Here is a 25,916-nt window from a genome sequence, read left to right as displayed (position 1 = left end):
CAATACTGTGTCGGTCAATAGACAAGTACGTTTTGTTATTTAACTTTTCCACATCGATATTATCATAATATAGAATGATTCTTGATAAATCTATGTATGTCTTGAGATAATTTGAGAATGTTATTCGTCATAGTTTAAAAAAATAAGGAAAATGTAGAGCGACATAGGTATGCTTTATATGGTATCATTATTGTCGACAGAAAAACGTAACCTGTGCAAATTTCAAGTATCTAACTATCATTGTTCATGAGATACGGCCTGGCAGACGGAAGCACAGACAAATATCCATCGGGGCCTTAGTAATAGCGTTTCGTTTTTACTAGTTTTTAAATTAAATAACTTAGTTGAACCATTTATAAGTGTTTATAATTCTAATTCATTTACACTAACAATATTATTCATTGATATCACATAAATTTAATAATAAAGATACTATAATAAACGAAGTCACATGTTAAAGTTTCGTCAGACATAACAAAATATCTGTAAAACTATATGACATAAAATCTATTTCGCGTATTTATGTTCTTATCTTAAAAACGTGATAAAATTCTTGTGATACGAAAGTTCAAATTTATCTTTTGTCTTAAGTACAAATATTTGTGATATCATCATATTAATATTCATACTATGTTAATGTTAGAATGTCGCTCAAAACAAGCATAAGCAGGCCTATCAGCGAAACATATAATTACTGAATACCTTCATGTGGTGTGATTGGAAAACCCAGTTTCTTCATTTATCAGAAAGAGATAGAGTTATGCGCACAGTATCGCCGTCTCTTTCTTTGTAGGTTGTATATTCCATAATATTCGTGGTACAGGGTCCCGTTAAGTGAATCACTGGCAGCGAATGATGATTTTATTAGTTCTTACTACGAAAGCTGATGTAAAGTGATCGCACCCATTCATAAACGAAATTAAATTATGTCATTGCGAGTGAAATATGTGTGTGTGTCATTGTACTCTCCTATTAAATGATCGTAAAATACTTGTGTAAGAGTCATTACGAGTACAACGATTCCTCTGTTAAAATGTATTGAAGTATTTCGTGTTTTGATGTTGTCAGGCAAAAAGTACTAGCCAAGCATCGGAAGTGCTTTCATGTGTAAGCATGTTTTTTTTAGTTTTCAATAATAAATTTAATGCAAGATAGTGTACGTACGTTTCAAAATTCAACTCTCTTGTGAATATCTTTATAAACGTTAGCGTCGCATTGCGTCTGATGTAAATAAATACTATTGGTTTTACGGAAGACATTGCCAATATAATATACATTTAAATTGACACTAATAGGGTTACAGTTATTTCAGTCAATACTGTGGTATAGGAGTGCATTTCAATCTACTTTCAATTTGTAACAATAACAAAGTTGTTTTGATGTAGGTCACTCTCAGAGACCTACCACAAGTTCTTCAAGAAATATAGCAGCAGATGTGGAAGAGAGACGGTGCTACACACGATGTAGAGCGCTATCTCGCTCTAATGACGACAACTGTACTACCCTAACAGCTGTTTGTAGGCTCCCTGTACTTGAACTATTATTTTCGCGTTCTATTGATGTGTTAAACTCATGAACTACACTTCTGAATCTATTTCTAGAATGTTCGTCCTGCTTTTAAATTGGCAGGCATTGCCGTGGGAAAAGATATGTTTATGCTGTCAAAAGTTTATTCTTTATATACAAGGAGTTTTGACTGACTTCGTATTTCAATGAAGTTCACGTGCACATTTATGGAAGAAATATACCCATACAAAATTATCATCACTTTAAATTTTGGCTATCATTTTTGAGGCTTGCGTGTTGATATTAAACTTTAAGTTAACCAAGCTTCATAAGGGCTAATTTCTTACAAAATTAACGGTGACGCGTGGGTTACTAAATACTCCAACTTTGGATAAAAGGAACCAACATTTACTTATACCGTTTGGGGAGGGGTAGGAGGGGGGGGGTGGTAGAATGTTTGTTTATTTACGCCAACGCATAACGTCTGATCCAATATGGAATTATTAAGTGACTTGTTTACCCACAAATTGCATCTTTTACCTGTTTGGTTTATGACGATTCTGCATACTTCTGAGTAACTGAGTCACAGTACTAACGATTCATATTGTAATGTGAACTCACCGTTCTCAATGGTTGCTTGAAACACTTTTATCTATATACTTACTAATATATAAAGCTGAAGAGTTTGTTTGTTTGAACGCGCTAATCTCAGGAACTACTAGTTCAAAAATACTTATTGTGCTGAATAGACCATTCCTCAAGGTTTTAGGCTATATACCATCAGGCTGCGACTAATAGGAGCGAAGATACAATGGAAAATGTGGAAAAACAGAGAAAATTATTCATCTTCGAGGGCTTCCGTTCAAAAATTCCTAACTAATATCTTCTAACCACGCGGACGAAGTCGCGGGTAACAGCTAGTGGACTCTTATAAGACTGTGAAGGTATACACACTTACGTAGGCCTATGACTCACTGCCTCGACTTTGGGGCTAAAACGGTTGTTTGAACAATTCGTAATATCGTACGATTTTGTTCAGAAGATTATACCGTGAGTTTAGTCAAGAATTTCTACGTATTGTCAAAATTCTTATCTAATGATTTTGATAGGAACTGTGTCATAATATTCTTGTAAGTAACGTCAGTTCGTGTTACATACGTAATCTAGCAGTATCGCGGTATTACAGAAACTATCTGTCACTTTGTTTCATGCCTGACTTGTTATGGAATCATAGTCCAGACAAAAATATTACTTAAAAACTTGGAAACACTTCCTCTCTTTTTAACCCCCGAAGCAAAAAGTTGGGTGTTATAAGTTTGACGTGTCTATCTGTCTGTCTGCGGCATCATAGGCTCATAGGCGTATTAAGCGTTTGTTTTTAAATGAACACAATAATTGTTTACCTCTTTGAACTACCTAAAAAATTAAGACTTAATTAGAAATGATCGTATTATAATGACGAACTGTGTATGTGTATGTTTTCCTTTGCCGAGCAGTAAAAAAGTCCCACAATACATTGTTAGAAGCAACTGCTTGTTATAAAAATAAAAGCTATTTCAACACCGGTATTTAGGGCGCATAAACAAGAATATTGTCTCGATCTGAAGGAAAATGAATGGGGAATTTTATAATATAATTCCTTTATACAATTTTAGCTGCAGAAGATCAAAGAAATGTAAATTGAGCATAAAACTATAAAACGAAAAGCTAAATTAAATCTTTCAAAATAAAATTATAAGTATTTTCATCGACATATTCTTATTATCTATTCATTTAGTAAACCGTTCTTATCATATTGGCAATTTGATGGTATGATATTTGATCCTGGTGTCGGAGGTGTCACAAACATTCAATTCACATGCACAAAAACACCCAGACTCAGAATAAACATTCGTGAATCACGCATTTGCTTGTCTTACACGGGTATCGAACCGCATGTTGCACAGTTGACTTCTCGTCAGTGACCACTCGGCTCGTTTATTTCCACATTAAGTAAATAGTATTTTTATCATAAGTCCGAATTTGAGTATAAAATTAACATAAAATTTCGATGCGAAAATTAGCTAACGTACCTATAAATACGAAACTAGCTTTCAACAACGTTTTATTTTCACTTATACCTTTGTTTGTAATTAACACTAAGAAATGTCTGAATTCCGATTGAGCTGATATTTTGTTTACATAGGCAGGAATATGTAGGTCGTTATAAGGACATACAACTCCGGAATGAAACGATACAATTTATTGATGAACACTTTGACGGACGGAAAATATTCAAAGAAAATTTTACCTAGCATTTTACTACATTTCAAAAAGTTTTAACTTTTTGAAATGTAGTAAAATGCTTTTATTTTAGATTAGAGATTAAATCCGAAGCAAAATAATAGTGTATATAAGAAATGTCCAGTCGTGCTTTTAGTTCCTTATGCGGCGGTAGCTAGGCCACGCGACAATGCGGCGCCGGCGCACAAAGAGAACCCTGTTTTCTATCTCAGTCTTAAGATTTCAAGGAACATTGTTGCTAATTTATTGGACTGTAAACCATGGAATGATATTAAATCTTTGTTCTTATGTAAGATACTTTGTGGAACTTTAACCATTATTTGTTTACTGTCCAAAATACTTCTGTAGGAACGGCTGGATACATTTTTTTTAAATCTAAAATTGGTTTAGACATATTACATTAGGTAATGTTGCAAGACAGTTAATAATAAATTCGTTTAAAAGTAAAAGAATATTTATTATATAAATTCTAAATAGATAGGCAACCTTAAATCTAACCAAAATTACTTTTTATTTTGTTAAAAACCACTGAAACGGATGAATAAGGAATATAACATAACTGAATTGAGTTGGCGCCTGACAAATTATGCAAAGCAAATGTGTTTGCGTGCGTTTTATCGCTCTGAATGTAAAGGCACTTGATAATAAAACGCTTGACGAATTCATTTAGAATGTATTAATTCTATAAAGTTATTTGATTTCAGTTGAACATGAAAAGTAAAATATCCAACAGAACTTGCTACTGCACTATAACAAAAAATATTTTCTTGTGAATTTATGTTAAAACGGTGATAACTGTTAAGAGATTCACTGAAATTAAATAATGAAAAGGGAAACTTTGTTTGAAATCTATTTTAATAATAATTAACTCGTCATGTTTATAAAAAAAAACCACTTCATATTTTTATAGAAAACGTTTACTCTACTTTCTATGAGTGAGCAGAATACACCAAAACATCGTAAAACTTCAATCACAAGTTTATCATCTTAGTGAGCGGAAATCCGTAAACAATGTTACGAAATTCGGCGTTCGGTGAAAAAAATAATAAACAAAAGACGATTCTTAAGACCAAAGTTATTTACATGCAATGAAACATTCTGACGTATATAGGTCGGCACGTGGCCGTACCAAACAAATTCGTAATTCGGTTAAAGCCCACGCGAGTCTGAAGCGGACATGTCAGTCTTACGCGGATGTAGGGAAATTGAATAAAGAGGAAATATGACACCGACTACTTGCGACAGAATTTGTGTGCTGAAGTTTATTGTGTCGCCGGCGCCGGTGTAGGGGCAATGCACTTCGTACTCCTCGCGTTCATTTTGATTACATGATTTAAACTAGCAACATAGTATTGAAAGCTTGTTTAAATGAATTATGAAAAGGAATAAATTTGTTGAAAAAAAAATGTTTTCATTTCCCTGTACCAAGTTTTTCTTGCTATTTGACAAAACTTATTTACATCAGTTTCATTCATAGCGAAATTATGAATTATACAAAATTATAATTATACTGTGCATATAACTAATAAAGTAATTGTAAACTATTTCAAAACAATTTGTCTCATAATCTTTTTATTCATATTAAAATCCTTCCGTACCCGACTGTACCGGTTTGCCGTCTTACTTAGATATACAATAGCAGTAAAAACACGAGCCAAGCAAATGTCATTAAATTTCAATAAGACATGTGTAACTGTCAGGCAAACATTCGAGCATTTTCTATTGTTATAATAGCAGAAATGTCCCTGGGCCGTTGCAGTAGCACAAGCGAGACAGCACACAACATGGCGTAGTGTCGTCTCTTTTCCACAGTTGCAACTGCCCCTGGTTTTAAGCTAAAAGCTCTGATGAACTGGAGAGGCACCCGGCCCGCGTCTATTTCGCTTATCTATTAATCCCATTCAAGTGGTTAAGTCGCTCTAATCTTGTCTTCCGTTTTACAACCATAATTGATAAATACCAAAGTATTTTCGTCCACATACACGATGCTACATTTTTTTTATACATATGAGTGTTTGCGCATAATAGAAAAAGATACTCTACTTCTTTGATGTTGACATGAAGTAGAGAGTAGACGCAATTGTTCACGCCATATGGTTCTACCTAACCCTAAGAATTTCATATATATTTTATTTACATTATATTGCTCCTATGTGGAAAAAATTGCAACTTACACTTACCTAGTTTCTATACTATTGTCAACAGACTTTTCGCAGGCCTAGGTTACTCAAAGCAACTGGGCCCTAATTCTGCTATTTATAATTGCCGATGATTGAATGAAATTTGTCTTAAAATTATAATTTTCGTATTCTCTTAAAAATTGTTCTACACAATAATTGGAAATCAATACAATTAACTTCCAATTATTGCATTGGCAAAATGCTTAATAGAATGGAAATTATTTCAAATTTAATCCAACTGCCATTCATTCATCGGCCGTTGTAAATAGCAGAACCGGCGCCTTGGTTTGGTTCTGATTTCGATTGTCGATCGAAATTGGCTCAAACGCGGGCGACTACCAAAAATTGTGCTAACGTCTGAATCTAAAATACCAACAAGATCACAATATAATAAAAACAAAAACTAGATTCCGTCGGGCTAAGCATACAGAAGGTGCAAGTATTAAAATAACGTCTTAATCGTATTGATTAAAATACATAATTAAACTGCTTAATTACTTAACCTCCGTCTACATTAATGATTGACATCGTTAATTACACTAATTATCACAATCACATCTCCATTTATTAACTAAACGGAATTGTGAAGTAACAATTAGTGCCCAGTGCGAGAGACCGTCGACGCGTGGTACTTTAAATAGGATGGACGGGATCCATTAAGTTCGTCAATGAAACGACCTCGACTCATTTAGACGTGTCAGCTCGTCTATTAATTTTAGACTAATCATTTAGACCACACGCGTATTGTGAACTGTCAACTAGTTATGAATCATTTTTGAAGGATGAGTATTGTCCTTTAAGCTCTAGTACTATTTTGTGACATGTAGTTTTGATTTTAACGATCTATGTGAAAACCTTATTGTTATTACTAACTGTTGTTTACCGCTTCACAAGCCTGGATGTCGGGTAGGTGCAAACACATTCACCCCCTTAACAAAGTGGCATAAAAAGCCTATATTTTGAACTAAAGGTCCGTCCACGACAAGCACGCTCAAAAACATCAAATTTATAATACTAGTGTGATTATTACCAACTGCTAGGGAAGAAGAAGAGCTAAAAGTTCAGAAAAGCTGTATAAAATATTTTCTTTCTGTCTCATTCTAGCATTTATACTATATCAAACGCTGTTAAAATAGGCATCCTTCGATTCGAACGTTTCCTTTGGCGCTAACGCAAATACGGCCTTAATTTATCCATGAGCTGTGAATAAAGACTTTAGTGGTGTTTGAAATCGTTTAAATAACTAATCGATTTTTTGACAAGGGTGATAATTGCTAATAACCGCTAGATTTATTTTGTTCTATAATTCATATGTCCTGAGACAAGGCGAGGACAGCGTAGTATGGAAGAGGATCATCAACGACTCTATTAAGGCGTTTCAAGACAGAAACAACCTTCAGAGAAGAAGGAGAAGACAAATTCATAAATCTTCGTCTAAATTGGGAAACCCAATGATCTCATACCTGCCAATCCCGCTTGTGGCCTCGCAGACCTACAGCACGCGTTAGCTCTCTGTAATTTTGTTTTTCAACAATGGCAACCTTCGCGGTGATCATCGACCCTGTTTCTTGTCAGCTGTGACGTTAACAAGTGTAACGAAAAGTTTAACAGTTACCTTATTGTATTGGAATGTTTAGTGCGTGACGCTTCGCCAAAAAAAGTATCTTCGTCTCAATGTTACTGATAGGTTTGAGAATTATATTTTCATGAGCTAAAAAACGAAGTTTTCAGTCAAAAGAAGACTTTTTGAACCAATTGGAACAATACGAGTATATTGGTTAAAATAAATACGTCAAAGAATATTATTGTTATAGAGGCAAGAACAATTAAATCGATCACATTTTGAGGATATAAGAAGTTATTTATGAATTTACTATCTGCAGAAAAAAATGAGAAAATAAGAAATAAAGATCAGTAAAACAAGCACGTGGCAAGTTACGTCAGAAATGTAATGAATTGACCTGTAAAATTTTCTCATTTGTCAAACTTTGACTGGCGTACGATCAGCTAAAGTTTGACATATGACTTCATGTGAGGATCTCTACATAGGAACAGTACTTCACTTGTCGAAATGGAATCTCATTCTCACACATTTCAACTATTTGATGACTATCGGTCAACATACTTGTATAGTCCACGAAATTATTACACTGACCAGAATTATGCTGACTGGCCTATTGATCTAGTCGTTAGGGGTCCACTGCTGTACCAGAGGTCGTAGGTTCAATTCCGTGAGCACAATAATTTGTTCTGTGTAATTTAATTTCGGTGTATTAAATATCTACATTTTGAACGTAATTAGAAATACATAAGTATATCAGTGAAGTCAGCTGTTTTCGATATTACAAAATTTGCTTAGTTTGCACAATTTGTGAAATTTTATTCTACTCCTCATATAAATCTTATCGATCTGAATTAACACTGCCTCTGGTCTATTAGGTTCAATAACCTTAATCGCCATGGTAACCACCTGAATGCATTATGTTTCCATCGATCAATAAATACAAGAGTCATTCTATTTGAAAGTCACTTTCTTATAATACTTTCTGACTTTACAGCTTGTTGTCTGGGAGCCATCGACCGGTAAAGTAAGTAAGTGAAAGCGAGACAGCACGCTACACAGTGTAGAGCGCCATCTCTTTTCCACAACGGAAAATATACTTACTCATATTATTGGAGTAAGTTTGTTGTCAGAAAAATATTACATTAGTTTTCTATTTAAATCGTTGCTCCACACATCACACAAAAGATCCCTTGACACAATTTACAAAAATAAAAGTCGCAGAAAAGATTTCGTGGCGAGACAAAAAGTTTAAGAATAAAAGGCGGACTAAAAATCACTGTGAATTGCTCAAACTTATAATCTTATAGCTCAAATATTACATACTATGTCAGCGGTTGGTGTATCGAATAACGCAGCTAGGAGTGAAAGAACCACGGTAATAAGACCCGGTGGTGATAATAGATCTTAAATATCGTTCAATACGTAAAATTGGCATAAATATTGCTTATTTATGCCTTTAGGTACATAAAGTAGGTAGGTAAAGCGTCGTTTTTCTAAGATCCTATGCCAAATGAAACAATGATGACTGTAATATGAGTATTGCACTGCGTGACGAAACGTATATTAAATATCTAGTAGTCATTAATACTATGCACGTTTAACAACATAACGTTTGATTCTTGATTTTTGCTACGGATTACTGACAAAGAATCTTAAAGAAAATTATATTTTATTGATGCAAAGGAAAGTTGCTATTCTTAAAAACACAAAATACAATAACAAATACGTTTATTTACGCGGGAATTTTATTACAGCTTTGACACTACTTCATGATCATCATAGCCTTTGCCTAACTGTCTTGGGGTCTCTCCTAAGTACGTGTGTATGTATTACAAGAGGCGACTGCCTATCTGACCTCCTCAATCCAGTTACCTAGGCAACACGATGCCCCTTAGTTAGATTGGTTGTTAAACTGTTATAGGTTCTTACTACCAGTAAATGCCTGTCAAAAATGTGTAAATAACAGCCGGGACCCACAATTTAACGTGCCTTCCGAAACACGGCGGAACTTATTATGAAATCTGTCAGCCGTCCACGGACCGACAGTGTTAAGTGTAGCTTAACCTGGTACTTATGGCTATTAATCAATGTTGAATTAAAGATTGGATTATGCTTTTACGTAAGGCGAAGCATGCCTCCGTGCATGAGAACTTTCAAGCAACCCTGCCATACAAAATAGAAGAAGTGGTGGTTAAAGTTTCTCGGCCGTAGATTAAGTATCAATTTCATGAGCGCTAGTGCTGATCATCATTTCCCTAGCCTTTTCCCAAGATACAAAACCTTATATGTATAAAAATGACATTCCTTTTTGAAAGGAGCGATTTTTCCTCTACTCTTCATTTTGAACGATTCTGTTTCATTGTAAGGCCTGGGCCCCGATTCTGCTATTTACAATGGCCGATGAATGAATGGCAATTGGATTAAATTTGAAATTATTCCTATTCTCTTAAGCATTTTGCTTGTCTAAATTTCCAATTATTGTATAGGAAAAATGCTTAAAACAATACGAAAAGTGTCATTTTAAGCCAATTTTCATTCATTCATCGGTCATTGTAAATAGCAGAATTGGGACCCTGTACAGTTACTCACTCATAAGATCAAACAACTGACAACAAAATGAAAAGCAATGTTTTACATACACTTTTGAAGCTTTCCTATTTTTGATGTTAACACGATTTTAAATTGTTTTGGGTGCAGGAGCTTTGCAACGCCTCATGTAAAAAATTAGAATTTTTAAATATTATAAAGACCCGACCTTAGCATTTAAATCAACTTTGAACCTTGAACCTGTATACTGCTTGCATAACATATTGCGTCATCGTAAATAGAAATAATCCATCATAGATTTAGCATCCTCAACATTGTAATAAACTACTATCTATTCAACCTCACATGTCTTTATAATGTCGTCAAAATGTAAACTCAAACATTCAAGTAGGTTTATATGAATCTCGTGACTTTGGACTTAAACAAACTTATACACTGGCTACACTGCTGTAGACGGAGCTCGTGGCTTAGCTATAGCTGTATAAGCGAATCGGTCACAGGTTAAGCTACGCTTGACCAGGGCCGGATCTAGGGGACCTTTTTTTATTTCTTCGGGAGTGCTGGACCTCTGGTCATAGTGGGCCCCTAGACGCTTGACGCGGTCGGTGCGTACATGGGTGACCATATTTGTCACGAGTTCCTCCGTGATTCGGAAGGCACGTTGAATTGTGGGTACCGGCTGTTATTTCAATATTGGTCACATATTGATCTAACAGCTCTCGTATTAAGCAACTTCGCCATTTTAAACTATATAAAACTTATAATTCGATTTAAGAATGGAATAAGGAGGCACATTTTCAAAAACGATTCTAGTTGAAAAACAATCTAAATTAAATGGATATATAGGTTTATATTATTATATCATATAATTGATATTAATCGTAACAGACTAGCCAAGGACATATATTTACATGTATCCATTTAATTTTAATGATGATTCCATTCGTCGTGGGCGGTAATTATTTCAAACAACTTCAAGTACTGCGTCTATTAATATAGTGATTATTTATATAATATACCTACTTCAATTAAAGCATTGGCTCTCAGTAAGTGTAAATGAAGGGTTTTTTTTAAGAATTCAATGATTGTGACACAGGGGTCTCACAAACCTTCATTTGCAGCACGGCCTCAAAACAAGCATTCGTGAATTAAACGTCTGCTTGTCCTACGCGGGGATCGAACCCACGACCGCCACGCTCAGTGGATTTGGCATGGGGATCCTACTCGGCTATCCGTGCAGTCAAGAGCTAAGAGCTGCGTGACTTAAAAAATCAGTAAAATCACGATGGTGTTAGGTCGACTTAAACACCAATTCTCAGCGGTGAAGATCTTGGTTGATCACTTAGCACAATACGTAGATGGAAGTACCACACTTTAGTCATTATGACACTTAGTACTCTATTAGTTCACTCTTATTTGCGTTACGACTACCCACTTATTTTGATAATCTTTCGTCATAAGTTGATCAAACTTAATACGGGAGGACATTTTTTTCTGGATTGCCGTCTTGGAAAACGTTCCTTTCTACGGACAGAAGCAATGTGGATATTGAAATCGAGAATCGAGATATATTTAAAAAAGCTTCTGTTCTTTTATAAAATAACTTCATTATGCGTAGATAATATTTATCTTCTAACACTACAACCTTTAATCTTTCAAGCATTTTCTTATAATATGTATCATATTTGTTTACTATTAGACGCGTAATGTTTGAGTCATGGTTTATTTAAAATATTAAACACAGTGTGAATTATAAACTTGTTATTATCTTTGTTTCTATAAAATAACTGGTCAAGTGCGAGTAGTACTGGAGGTATTGATAGCTACTTAAAAATGGGCTAGAAAATTTAATTTGAGCAGATTCGTTGATAGTTATTAACACACTAGGAATTCCGAAAAAATCGCCAGTATTAAAAACAAAGCAAAATGACGATAAAAAACCCAAGCTAATTTTATTTTATAAAAATCTGTGCTCGCTTGTCGTGTAATTACGGATGTATTAGTCTGTGCGGCGACATTGTCACTTTGTCCCTTCGCTTCGTACAAAATTATCACAATTACGTAATGCTACAATTATTGCTATGATCGTCACGTCTAGCCCGAATAGCCAATGAGGTGTTGACACGTCACGCGGTCGATCATTACTGTCTGGGATCACCCATCTCTGATTGTAATACCCAATTTGAAAAGACAATCAGTAGACTTTGCACGTAATTTTGTGACAATCCATTATGTGTTAGACCTTACATAATAGACCCACGACGAATTACGTTGACTAGAATATTTCAAGAGAATTTGTAATTTTGCTTATGTTTATTTATTCAGGGCTGTGGCCCTCGAGCCAGCCCCTGTACATCGAAAATGATCAAAAGGGGAACGATATAAAAATTTATTAATATTCTATGTGTTAATCCTGGTCATAAACTATCTATGTAAAAAGCTTCATTTAAATCCGTTCAGTAGTTTTTGCGTGAAGGAGGAACAAACATAGAAGTACCAGAGGGTAAACTGATGGAGAATTCTATAGGCATCAAGACCGCTATTATACATTGCGGTTGTGGAAAAGTGACAGAGCAATACACCGTATAGTGGCATCTCTCTTCCAATGGCCGAGTGGTTGAAGTCACCACGCCAAACGGCCACCACGACGAGCACAACGTTTCGCTGGTTCGATCCCCGCGTAGGACAAGCATTTATGTGATCTACGAATGCTTGTCTCTTAATTCAAATTTATTAAAATTAATTTTCATATTTTTAAATACGGTTTTCTATGAAAAGCGTGTTTTTAGTTTTTTTTTAAACTATTATTTATTTGAAATGTACGGTAATTAAATATTTTTATTATTTTTTTGTACAGTTTCTGATTAACTTTTTGCCTCGTCCTGCAAGCAGTTAAGCAAGGTTTCGGCAATAACTTCGCTGACATACATGACTAACCGGTTTTTACTTTAAATACGTATCGTACAAACCTATGTTCTTCAGACTTCCAAACTGTTGATGTTTTAGGATACCCTACGCAAAGGGTCAAGTCGGATCACTAAAAGTTCGTAAAAGTCGTGTTTTAGATGCATCAGTGCCTATTTCATACAGTATTTCTTAAAATTATCGAATACTTTGTTTCGGCGGAGTTATTATATATTACTAGCCTTTGCCCGCGACTTCGTCCGCGTGCACAACAGAGAATCGTGGAAGGATTTGGGGAGGCCTTTGCCCAGCAGTGGGACATAGTGGGCATATAAAAAAATGGTTTTTATTACAATATTAAATAAATAACGATGACGTCAATTATATATTTTTAAAACATGATCTCATCAATTGACAATTTCTTCTGTTTGATCATTGATATAAATAAGGAGTTTGTATGTCTTCTAATTTAGAAACTTCGTCATCGCATTATTATTTAAATACATTAAAATCTCGTATAACCGGTGGAGCAAAATAAAATAAATATTTACATGTTTTCTGCGAATTATAACGGTCTTACGCACGCTATATAAAACATTGCCAGTTTTAAGTCTATAAAGGCATGACCCATCTTAGCACATTTTAACTGTGGGCTATTTACGATTTTATAAAACCAATTCTTGTACTACAATTAAAAAAAAGCATAATCCTGCCTCAAGATCGGATTAATAAATCTATTAAAATCATTGTCGGCTGCCCTTTAGTAATTACGTGCAATTTGAAATCAAACGTACATATTTAATAAACAACAGATGTAACAGTTACATATAAATAAGACTAGGGTGTTTTGCGTTGCCGTTTGAGCCCCAACTATAAGGAAGGGATAAGTATTTAAGAAACCAGTAAGATTCCTTTCCCAAGGCAATGACGATGATTTCGACCAGGATAATAATGGCTAATCTCTAGGCTAGCGTTATTGATTGCGGCGAGATTAACCAACGATTAAAAGGTTTCCATAACCTATTGAATGCCAATTACAACCCACAAGTTACATTCATACATTATTTAACTACAAAGTAAATAACCGCTTTGATTTAAGACATTCTGAAGGTTTTTTTGTGATGTTTGGGTGCGGCCATCTTCTAACTGCATACCATTCGAATCAGCGTCAGGCTCATGAATACTGATTTGTTTAACGATGATATGACGTCATACGGTATTGACCTGCCTTGTCTGACCCTGTCTCAGTTTTCGGCATGACGGACAGAGAGCGACCTTTTTTCCCGGATGGGAACTCGTCAAATGACTTCTTCCGCTTTGGGTTAAGATAAAGGGAGTAATTCCCTGCTCCTGAAACTCCTAAAACAGCCCTTTTCTTTTTCCCATACAAACGTTTTGTAAATGAAATGTTGAGTGGATATGAACTTTATTGCTTTTCAATAAAGTTAGTCGCGTTCCGAAACAAAACGAGTGACTATATATTGAACCCGTCCAAATTGAATAGTCATAAAATGTGAGAGCTATAGATCATTACGACTGATTTCTAATTTGCTTGGCTTCGCGTTCCGAAACTAAATGCGATGTATTTAGAAGAACGGTGTTATCAAAACTATTTACAAGTTATTTTAATCTGTAAAATAAATTATGCAATTAATAATTTAGCTGTTCATGTTTATATAAGCAAATAATGCTCTTTGACTCGAATGCACGCTACCATACATTTCAGACCTTATGCACGTGAGTAGGTACTACGATTTGCTAAATAGTGTTTTAGATCATAGTTTTACACTGTGTGAGTTTTTGTTTAGGCTGAAACATTGGAAGGGTTATATTTTTATCGAAAACACTTAACATTTGAGTATTTTCTTCTCGACTTGAGGAGAAATTGGGAACCGAATGCATCGGGATTAGAATTTTTAAATCGGAATAAGGTGCCTCAGGCTTCTTCATATTTTACATTATTTAACTTTTTTCCTTTTTTTAAAGTCAAAATGTGAGTGTATTTTAAAATGAAGATAAATAACACTTTTAATAACAATAGCCAATTCTACAGAAAGGTATAATAAATAACTAATTTTGAATGTTTTGTTAAGTTATAATGAAGACTATAAGTATTCGGCGCTTTCATTTTTTATAATGCTAAAAAGTGCTTCATTATCAATGTTATAATTATAAATCATGTGAATAACGCAGAAATTACCCGAAACGTACATATTATATCTAATAATCGGAACTGCTTCTAAAAACGAGTTACTATGTTATACAGCCGGCCTGAAACTGGGACGAGCACAAAGGTGTGTCGTAGCAAGCGGAACGAACTATTGCAGCTACCGATGAAATCTTGCAATAACTCGGAACACTCCAAGTTATTTCGGGAAAACGTCTGGACTCTCTCCAAAAAGTGGGGGGAACCGAATCAAATGTTCGGTCACTTTCCTCCTGTGTCAATGACACATTTCAATGAGTTATCAAAGCCAAGAAGTTTTAAAATCCGAACGCGCAATTCGGAGATCTGAGCTTCCAATGTTTACAATTTCTTTACTATGACGTATACTTTTTTAATTTGACACGTGAAGAGGCGTGGGCGTCGGGAGAAATCAAGGAGAAAAAAATGGAATTGGTGAATCAAATCTGATAAATAACCCAGACAAGGTGGATTGAAAACAGCCAGAACAGTTTGTGAATGTAAATATAATGTATGAGTCAGATTTTTGTTGGAAACGTACGCTAAGTTGTATGGCGTATTTGCATTAGTATCGGTATAAAAATAAGTATACATATATAATAAGTATTTATTTTAGCTGATATGGATGAAACTAGAAACATTTATTTTATATGTAATTTGTTTAAGCGGCAAATATCTTTTAGTGATCCTTACATATTATAAAACAAAGTCCCCCGCCGCGTCTGTCTGTCTGTCTGTCTGTCTGTCTGTTCGCGATAAACTAGAAAAGTACTGAACGGATTTTTATGCGGTTTTCAACGATAGATAGAGCAATTCTTGAGGAAGGTTTTAGTGTATAATAAGTTTAGGTTTTGTGTAAACTGACGATATTACAGCGATATTAGTTAAACATGTCGGAAAAAATTAAGCCATTCGAGAGCTTTCATCGAGAACGCTGCCAAAACCTTTTGAGTTACAACAAAACAATGTATGGCGGGTTTGTACCTTTTTAATAGATCTACAAAAAAGTCCGCGGTGGTATATGTCTATCTTCCAAGGATAACCCACAATAACCATTTTTATGTGTTTTCTTAATACAGTAAAATTATGGGTTATTTACGAACCTCTTTTTAACAATACAGTATTAATCCTTATCCAAATAAATAAGTTAGATATATTATGCATGTAATGTAGAACAAAATTGCCTTTTACACTACGCCAAAAATGTTAATAGGTAATGAGTTATCGTAATATGAAAATCTCCGCGCGAGAAATTAAAAATCGATGAAACGTAGCGAAGATATCGTTGGGAACTATATACTAATTGTACTATATATATACTAATTACTATGTATGTACTATGTATATACTAATTGTTTGTTTGATTGTTTGTTTGAACGCGCTATTCTCAGAAACTACTGGTTCAAATTGAAAAAATATTTTTGTGTTGAATATACCACTAATCGAGGGAGGTTTTAGGCTATATGTATATCATCACGCTGCGACCAATAGGAGCGAAGAAAAAGTCATAACTTATATCTTCTAACCACGCAGACGAAGTCGCGGGCAACAGCTAGTTTTTAATAAATTGGTAGCTGCTTAAATTATTGTTTACACAAATTAATTAATGTGTAAAAAATGGAACTGTGTTTGTTATAGGTGCGTACTGTACATACGTATTTTTTTATTAACTGTTAGTCTTGACATATTTGTATCTTATGATAATGAAAATGTAAACAACCACCTTAGGTACAATTAAAATACTTTTAGTGAATCATCACTAATTCTGAAACATTCGATATTTGATTTTGAAAAAGATGTCTCAATTATTCCTCCGAGTATATTTCAGTCGACAGTTTGCAAACAAATATTAATTAAGAACGATGAAGCATGCAAAATCAGATTAAAAATCATAAATAAATTGCAATTTGAATTATTTGAAAATAATAATTAGTTGCTTAAGCGAAATATGTCGAAAAAATGGAACCTTGGTTTTAGTTACGTGTCAACAAAATCCGAAAATACGTTGTTAAATGTAGAGTAGTTAATGTTTGCATGCCGCGCTCAGTGGGTCCAGTAACCAGGAAGGGTGAAGCCCTCCGGTTAAGGCCGGTAAGAGCCGGCCCCGCACACATCTCCAACATCTCCTGGCCGCGGACCCTGAGGTCTTCCCGATAAAGAAGAAAGAGCGAGGTCACCAAGCCAAGCCTATTGTGCCCGTTGTGTAGCGGCTAGAACATAACAATCACGAATCACCGCATGTGCCAAGCTTCCATAAATGCTTGCTCTGAGTCTGGGTGTCTTTGTGAACGGATTAAATTCTCAACTGCAGGAGAGTTTTTTATTAAAAAAATACAAAAATATTACCAAACGTTCTGCTATCGATTTGTTTGTTGAACATTGGTGTCTTATCCATTGTTTATAGTGAGTTTTACTGTAGTAACATAGTCCTTGATGGCATTAATATATGCACATTAGATCATCCTAGACCTGTTCAGTAACCTTTTAATACAAACCAGTGTTAATGAAATAAGATGAGCGTTTGAAATTGAATATTGATTTTAACACTCAACACAATATATTAAAGCAAAAAATGTAAGTGGATGTGATATTTGTACGTAATACGTTTTAAGATTCAATTTTATCTGAATTTGAAGCCGCGGTACTGAGTTTGTTGCTTACAAATGTACACGTATATGTAATGTAAACATTCGTTTCTGCGCAGTAGGTACTCGTTTTGTGATTAGTGATATAATACTTGAGAATATAATTCATGTATAATACTAAATCACAAAGTTACATCCGTACCATTGCACCGTTTAATTAATACACTAGTCTCTTTAAAAATTAAAACTTCTGAATGTCAAACCCACAGGTACCTGACCTAAACGTGTTATGAACGTGTATAAATACCATTAGGTCGATGTTTGGATTATGGAAAAGAGATGAACCAACAGTCAACATGTTCGATTGGAAAAAATGTTATTTTTGCTGACGCTAAGAATAACTAACTGTTATTCCATGCTATTAAATTTCACCGACATCTTCAGATAAAAACAAACATCTGTTTTATTGCCAGTCGATACTCTTAAGATAGTACACGTGAACCGATACCGTCGTAGAGTTATCATGAGTTATGAGTACAACATTAGCTGATGTAAAGCAGAGCGACCTCCGAGGCCGGCAGATTCGTTCCGCTACGATAAAGGGATTAGCTCGTCACGCCGCACGGCATTTGTAATATTCCTGTTCCTATTACGCTCTAGCGATATGGGGAAACAATCTATTTTGAACAATATCGATATATACCTGACCGAAGAAACGTTCCCTGGCAGCCGCCATACTCTCGGAGCGAGGGGAGTCGGACTCGCAGTCGGAGGGCGCAGCCTGCTGCGCGGCGCTGTCCTGCAGCCGCGGCAGCGCGCCGTCCTGGACGTCGGCTGCGGCCGGCAGCGCTTGCACCACCGCCTCGGCAGGCGCCGCCTTCTCGCTGCCGTCTTCTGCCATCGTCACCACTTTCTGCACGGCTCCGTTGCCTTTACCACTACCCACACCGTTACTTTTCTTAGTGATACCCTTGAGTCCTTTCGTTTTCTTCTTGTCCTTCGGTTTGTTCGGCGGCTTGCCTTTCGGGAAGCGTCCGCTGGCGCAGCACTGCACGTTACCCATGACGGAGCGCGCGCATGTCGCGGTTTACTCGGTCGGCGGGAGTCGGCTCGGTCGGTCGATCGTTCGAGGCGCGTCGGCGTCGGCGCCGGCTCGCAGAATGAGTGCGGCGTGAGAGTCCCCGGCGTCGCGGCGCCGCCCACCCGCCCCGGAATTTTTGACGCGCTTCAGAATCACGCTGACCGCCGATTACGCGTCCGCAAAGGATCGCACCCGAAAGCCGAACCGCGAGTCGTCCGAGCTGGCGTCATCGCGCGCCCTGCCTCCCGCGCGCCGCAAGGTCAAGGCGCGCTCATTGTTCCCGCTGCTGGCACCGGCTAGACGCGCACCGCTCCGCTCAGATGGCCGCCGACTATGCCTGCCGCACCACCGCCGCCGCACGCGATCCTCTGCCTACTGCTATCGATCACGCGATGTTTATGTTTGGCTGCCACGGGAACGGCACCCACTCGACACCGTCACGCTATATGCACACCCCCGGCTTGCATTATCGTTAACACGGAGCGGTTTGCTAAAATTGAGTGTTGATTTTAGCAGTTGCTACGTGTCGTAGCAGCGAGTGTTATGAGTGTTGTTATGGCGGTGTTATCGTGCACTGAGGAGGCTGATAGCGCACGAGACGGTGCCGCACGTGTCGCGGCCGTCCTCGTAGCCGTAGTAAACAAACCAGCCCGACAAGACACGAGGCGAGGAAAACTTCACGACCGGGGCACGATAGCGTGTGTCTGTTCTACTGCACAATATTGTTGTAATTAACTAATCCACATGACATACTACCTACAGGATATATTGCTGTGGTTGCTTCAACAAAAACAGATGATAATCACTAATTACTATTAGTTGTTAAGGGGAAATATTTTATATTATCCTTGTATCCTACATTTGTCAATAGTAGTGTTTACTGTTAGATATATTATGTGGAAATATATTGGATTGTTAATTATGTCTAAACCTTAGCGTATCACTTAAACATATCTTACACTTTTCACATCATGGGAGCAAAATAAAAATAAAATACTTAGACAACGCAAGTGAGCCAGCATGGTGCCCAGTTGCGAGAAGTATAGGTAGGTAGCAGTGTAACGCAATGGTCATCAATAGTAATGAAATACATGATTCGATTTCAACACATAAATAAATAAGGAAATAAATTACAGTTCATTTTAACATGAATAGACATTGCAACATTTACTACTGGTCGTAAAATCATTTAAGATAGTGAGTATTTGTTTACAGATTCATGCTGTGATGGAACTGGCATACAATACAAACAAACGCTTGTTTCTTGCAATTATTCCATATATTTGTCTAGTATAGTATAATTTGCAGGTTAGTATCAATCTTGACTGCACGGATAGCCGAGTGGTTGAGGTCATCACTCCAAGCCCACTGAGCGGGCGTGCCGCGGGTTCGATCCCCGCGTACGACAAGAATATGTCTGGATGTCTTTGTGCATGTGAATTGTATGTTTATGAAACACCCCGCGACACAAGGATTAAATTCTGGAGGTTTTTTTTGTTAAATCATCTTTTTTTATTTATTTTATAACTCCACTGGCTAAATGCAAGTGTCGTTTCAAAACAAAATTACATTTCACTAAGCGCTGACGCTGACGAATTACTCAAATGTATTCAAATGTATTCGACTATTCGAAATTACGTCATTTGACAAAAAAAAAAACAACTATCATCATTAAGCTACGAGTCGGATGATATATTGATGTCTTTGCTCCAGCAGTCACAGGTTACTAAATTGAAGAAGAACAATGGCCGCTAATATATGGTTTAGTTTGTTCCTCTTACATATGTGCCTATAACTACCATTGGTACAGATATATTCGGTTTCATGTTGTTTCCCATTTTGAACTGAGATGAGTAAGGGGAACGCAGCAGGCAAGCTTTTAGCGAGTTTTTAACTGGCCACCTCTCACACCGAAGCCCAACGCAACAAAATTTAATATGTCCCACCAATATCAGATAACCGTGTGTGAGTTGTCCAAGGATATTATATATATTATTATATTATAATATTGAAGAGACAACAGCATTAAATTATATATCTTGTTTTCTATATTATTAAATACTGTAGAGCTTCCGATATTGATAATAATGTTGACAATAATCACTAACATTTTAATAATTGTATCACGACTTCTTTCTCCTTAACTCTCGATTTAATTGATCGACTGTAACTTCCCCTTAAATTTAAGGGGAAGATCTATAAGACCATGATCATACCTGCTGTCCTGTATGGATCAGTGTTGACCCAAAAGGGAGGAATGAAAGAACAGTATGCAGGCAACGATGAGAATGCTAAGAGGAATGTGTGAGTTAAGAGAGCAGATACAGTGAGAAATGAGAAGTGGAAGTTTGACAGTGGCACCGGGCACAGAGAAACTACGTGTCACTGGTTGTCATGGTATGGACATGTTATGCGGAGGTATGAGAATCATGTGGTGAGGAAGGTGTTGAGTATGGATGTGAATGGATGTAGAGGAAGGGAACGACAAAGGAAACGATGGATGGAATGTGTAAAAGAGAATAAGAATGCAAAGAGTGTCCCTCAAATAAATAATTGGAATAAGGGCAGAGGAATTATGAAGGAATATCGACTTTGAAGGCAACTTAGAAGAAGGAAAAATTCCTGTACGGGACAGACACCAAGTGAAGGCAACGAAATTGAGGAGACAAAAATATAGTAAAGAACAACGTCATTCATAAAAAATATTTTCTATTTTCAGACAAAAATATATTGCTACAGTATGGTGTGATAATCCACCAAATACGTGTTTCTCAACAGCGGCCATAATAAAACACAGATCGGCGTCGGCGCACGCCGAATAGCGCTATTTACGATTTAGATATGGGACGCGATTTGACCGAGAGCGATAATGTTTATTTATTGTGTATGTTAAAAATGTGCCAGACGCCATACAAAATAGTTTGATAGGTAACCTTGGTATGGCAAGCATTTGAATCCAGGGACTAAATGAAGGTGAATTTTAACTGTTAACTGCAAAATATTACGAAACTTTTGAATCGAAATCATCAAAAAACATAGTTCTTATAGTTCTTCGAAAAGTACTTTACTAAAATAAATAAACAGTTTTCTATTTTTTTATTTTGAAATGTAATATTAAAATAATAAACTTGTGACTAAGAAATTCTATGACTTTCATTCCAGTTACAACCGTACCCGTTTTTACGTAGAATAACACCTACATAATTACTCACGCCTAAATATGTAATCAGTAAGAATCATTCAGAGGGTTTCCTAGCTCGTCATGAAATAACTGAAATAATTGTCATTTGGTCGGATATTTCATCAAGCTTGGCTTAGTAGTGTTGTTAGAAGTCGGTTGTAAGATATTGTTGTTACAAACATTATGTTCAAATTCACGTATTTATCTCGTTGTATGACAGTTTTCAAAAAGGTCAACTTACAGCGGACGGAGCATAAATCTTTGTTACTCTTTAGTAGCAAAATCGGCGTTTTTCTATTGTTGACCGTACATCCAAGAAATAAAGTCCATAATTCCTTACTACTACACTTACCGTATCAGCATCGCTCTCCTCAGTAGCTATAGCAACTCCTTTATCTAAATGGCTCTCGGAGTTCCGCAGTTCTCTTTCCAGTTCTGCAGTTTCCATCTCCAATTGTGGAGAAGACTGGAGTTCTTCGACTCCTGGAGAAGGAGGTTCGCGGTCTGTGTGAAGCGTGTGACGAGCTGGCATCTTCACCACCAACGGCCTGAAGTTCAGGCGGGTTGAGCCTGCAAGCATATGCAAGAGTTTAATTAAGAAGGTAACTTGGCACGAATAAAAGATGTTTCCCTAACTGTTGAGAGGAGCTCGTGGCTGTCGTAACGAGTATCTCAACAATTTTCGAGAGACGTATTCAATTGTGGGTCCCGGCAGCCGATAGAAGTAGTCAGAAGCTAGAAAGCCTGACTCTCAGGTTTGAGGAGGCCAGGAAGGCAGTAACTTTTTGTTAAACAATGGTACATAGTTGTATCTGGTTAAACTGGAAGCTGATCCTAACATGCTAAAAGGCTAGATAGGCGATAATGGTTTTCAGTTTGATTTTCGAACTAGATGTTGAACACCAATACCTTATTTTATTTATAAATCGTTGCAAAGACATTTCTTTTTTCAAACAAGAATTTAATAGTTCTTTCAATGTATTCTACTGATTGATTGGAAATATAGTTTCGCAAAATAAAAACTAGCGCTATGAACCATACTTGATGAAATTTACGGGACCCATTTCACGTAAAAACAAAAGGATGAACAAATTCGGTTCCAAAAAGCTTAATCTTTATGAAAATCAAAATAATTAATAGGTAATTCTAAGTTATTAGCAGAAAGTTAAATCATTTCTATGAAATAAGGTATTAATAATTAATTAATTAATGCTTCTTAGAACCTCACCACGTTTATGTGATAAAGCTAGATAAGCGATAAAGCTGTGTCTAAATGTTTGTAGGATTATTAAATGTTATTTCATTGGTATTCTGTGTGAACACCGTATTATCTTTGTTTTTGGGCCTATAGTTGTCATTTATAACATTATTAAGAAAATTTTATTCAGTCAACTTAAGTTTATGGAAGTAATTTTTAATCATTTTGGTAAGTATTATAATAAATCTGTCACTTTTATAAAATATTCTATTACCTGTTTAATGAACTAATTTAAATACGCGTAATACGAAAAAAAATGGGCAAATAAGACATTGCGAAAAAAAAAAGTTCATAAACATACTCTTGGATTCATCTTTTTGCATTTTCTTCATGACATCTCGAGCGCTGTGCAGCGTCTGAGTAGCGGTTGAGGAAATGGGTCTTAATGTGATCCTCTGCAGCCCGCTGCCCGGCAGCAGGGATGTCATCACCTTCCGAGGCTCTTCCCGTTCAGGGCTGATCTTATATTGAGGCACTAGACTCTCGTCTTGATCAGCATCTATATCTATAAAGCATTCCTCAAACTGCTCAAAATTCTCGAGATCTGAGTCCAGTTCACTCCTTGAACCATGCATTTTAGGTCTGTAAAACGAATCAGAGTTCCTCCTGTAGTCTATCTGCTTCTGATCTGGGGACGAATAGCTTCGCATGACGTACCCTCTTTGCATGGAGTGGGATTGGGAAACGTCTGGATCGTTTTGTGCTGGTGACGAATAGCTTCGTGGAAGGAAGCTTCTAGGAGTCTGCATCTTGCGCTGCTGCTGCTGCATCGTTCTCGTGGTTATGAGGCTCTTGCCGCGGCCCGCGCTTGGGGCTTGCGGCGGGGGATCTTTACGCCGCATGCTGCAGCTTGCTCGTCGCCGTCAATTAACTCTCACGACGTGTGCGAGTGTTTGGATCTCGGATCCAACTGACATACAGAACTGCTCGGCTGCACCATGTGAGCAATTACTTTGTGAATTATGGATATCGAATTCCAACGGATGGAATTACTGTATCACGTAACAAGGCCGGGTGCAACCAGATGATATATCATATGGTAAGCAACGCTGAGCACGCCCGACTTACTGATACGTCTGTACACGTTGAGGTTTAATGTGATTAGCAGGACGCGGCCGCACCTACACCATGATCTCTGATAACATTCATAAATTAATCTCTTGTTCACGTTTCAATAACGTTATTGCTGTACGAGATACATTTTCAAAATATAATCTTGACAAAGTAATTGCTATGATTCTATATATTGTTATGATTTATTTGTCACTTATGCTGAACACTTAACACAATACAATAGTTTCCCTTCTCGAGCACTGATAGATTTTAATTCACATGGACTTGTTAACAAGACGATATGATTACGTTTCAACAAGTTTATTTATGTAGACGTTGTTTTTATTACAACATATGAAGTATGAGACTTAAGACACCGAAAACGGAACACAACTAAGCTTGATGTTTTAAAAGTGTACAGAGAGCCTTGCGCACGCGCATCGTGGGCGAACAACTTTCTCTTTTTAAGCCACGCTCCATCGATATTAACATATCAGTCCTCATACTCGTTAAACTTTGAACATATTGCCGCGAACTTCACTTACGGTAAAGTGCGAGTCAGATTCACGATACTGTGGGTTCTGTACAAAATGACCTCATCACGTGTATCTATCACGGATCATGAGATACAGCCTGGTGACAGTCGGACAGACAGCGGAGCATTATAAATAGGGCTTCGTTGTTACCCTAAGGATACGGAACCCTAAAAAATATGTTTAAATAATTGAAACTACCATCTGTGAGTAATATCAATAACGTCCTTTAATTTTGTTTTAATTTCCTTCACCGTTATGAGTGTTATGACTGATTTGCTGTTTGTTCCTTTCATTCATAGGTTCTTGCCATTAGATTGCCACTATCTTTTTTGTTACTTTATTTCCCTGCTGTCCTACATTCCATATTTCCCCTGATTCTCACGAAATTCCACAAGTCCTTTAATACACGTTTTTTTACCCACCAACTTTTCATCGTATTTTTTAAGTAACCATTGCTATTAAGTAACCTAATTTTGCTCTCTTTTTTCAAACGTCACTTATTCCTAGGGATCTTGTATCTAGAAATAATGATGACAATTCTGTTTTCAATTTTCATCGTGAAGTATAGTATTATTATTTTCTTTGGTCCCACAAACAAGCGTGAGATAACCTGTATAGTTAAAATTTTGCGAAGTTGTTACGTTACAAGCTCATTTCATTTTTTAAATGAAGGCAAAAAATACGCGTCTAATATTATTTTACTTATCCGACGGACTAAAAAGAATTTTACTTTTTACGTAGACTCATTCTGCAAATGTAAAATTTACAGTTATTAAAGATAGTGACCATGTCGATAAACGCTACGATTATGACCTACAAGTGCGTTCAACATGTTGTGGCATGTGTGGTGGTAGGTGTTTACCAAGGCAGGTATAATACGTCACTCGTTAAAAAAATATGTACCAAAGTCGCTACGCAACAAGAAGGTACATCGAAGCTGTTAACGAATGGTCATACCTGGTCTGATACAAAACTTCATGCCATCATTCAAGTTTTGTAATCAGGGCCCCGATTCTGCTATTTACAATGGCCCATGATGCATGGCAATGGATT

The 25,916-nt window shown here is 36.5% G+C and overlaps 2 protein-coding genes across 3 annotated transcripts in view; both read right to left on the bottom strand.

Moving 5' to 3' along the window:
- Positions 1-19,173, bottom strand: part of LOC113505767 (sterile alpha and TIR motif-containing protein 1) — a 52,974-nt gene extending 33,801 nt beyond the window's left edge. For both annotated transcript variants that reach the window (XM_026888579.1, XM_026888587.1), the window contains exon 1: positions 18,458-19,173. In XM_026888579.1, coding sequence (XP_026744380.1) covers positions 18,458-18,817 — 360 coding nt within the window. In that variant the 5' untranslated portion in view covers positions 18,818-19,173. The remainder of the gene's footprint in view (positions 1-18,457) is intronic.
- Positions 19,174-22,190: 3,017 nt separating this feature from the next.
- LOC113501031 lies at positions 22,191-24,385 on the bottom strand. The gene is made up of 2 exons (XM_026882010.1): positions 23,576-24,385; positions 22,191-22,586 (listed from the first exon to the last, which is right to left on the bottom strand). Exons 1-2 carry the CDS (start codon positions 24,114-24,116, stop codon positions 22,288-22,290), a joined length of 840 nt encoding a protein of 279 aa, XP_026737811.1. The 5' UTR covers positions 24,117-24,385; the 3' UTR covers positions 22,191-22,287.
- Between the last annotated feature and the right edge of the window lie 1,531 nt (positions 24,386-25,916).

Source organism: Trichoplusia ni, chromosome 2 (genome assembly GCF_003590095.1).
Source record: "Trichoplusia ni isolate ovarian cell line Hi5 chromosome 2, tn1, whole genome shotgun sequence".
Classification (NCBI taxonomy): Eukaryota; Metazoa; Arthropoda; class Insecta; order Lepidoptera; family Noctuidae; genus Trichoplusia; species Trichoplusia ni.
Note: the sequence above shows the minus strand (reverse complement) of the source record. Positions and strands in the feature narration are given on the sequence as shown.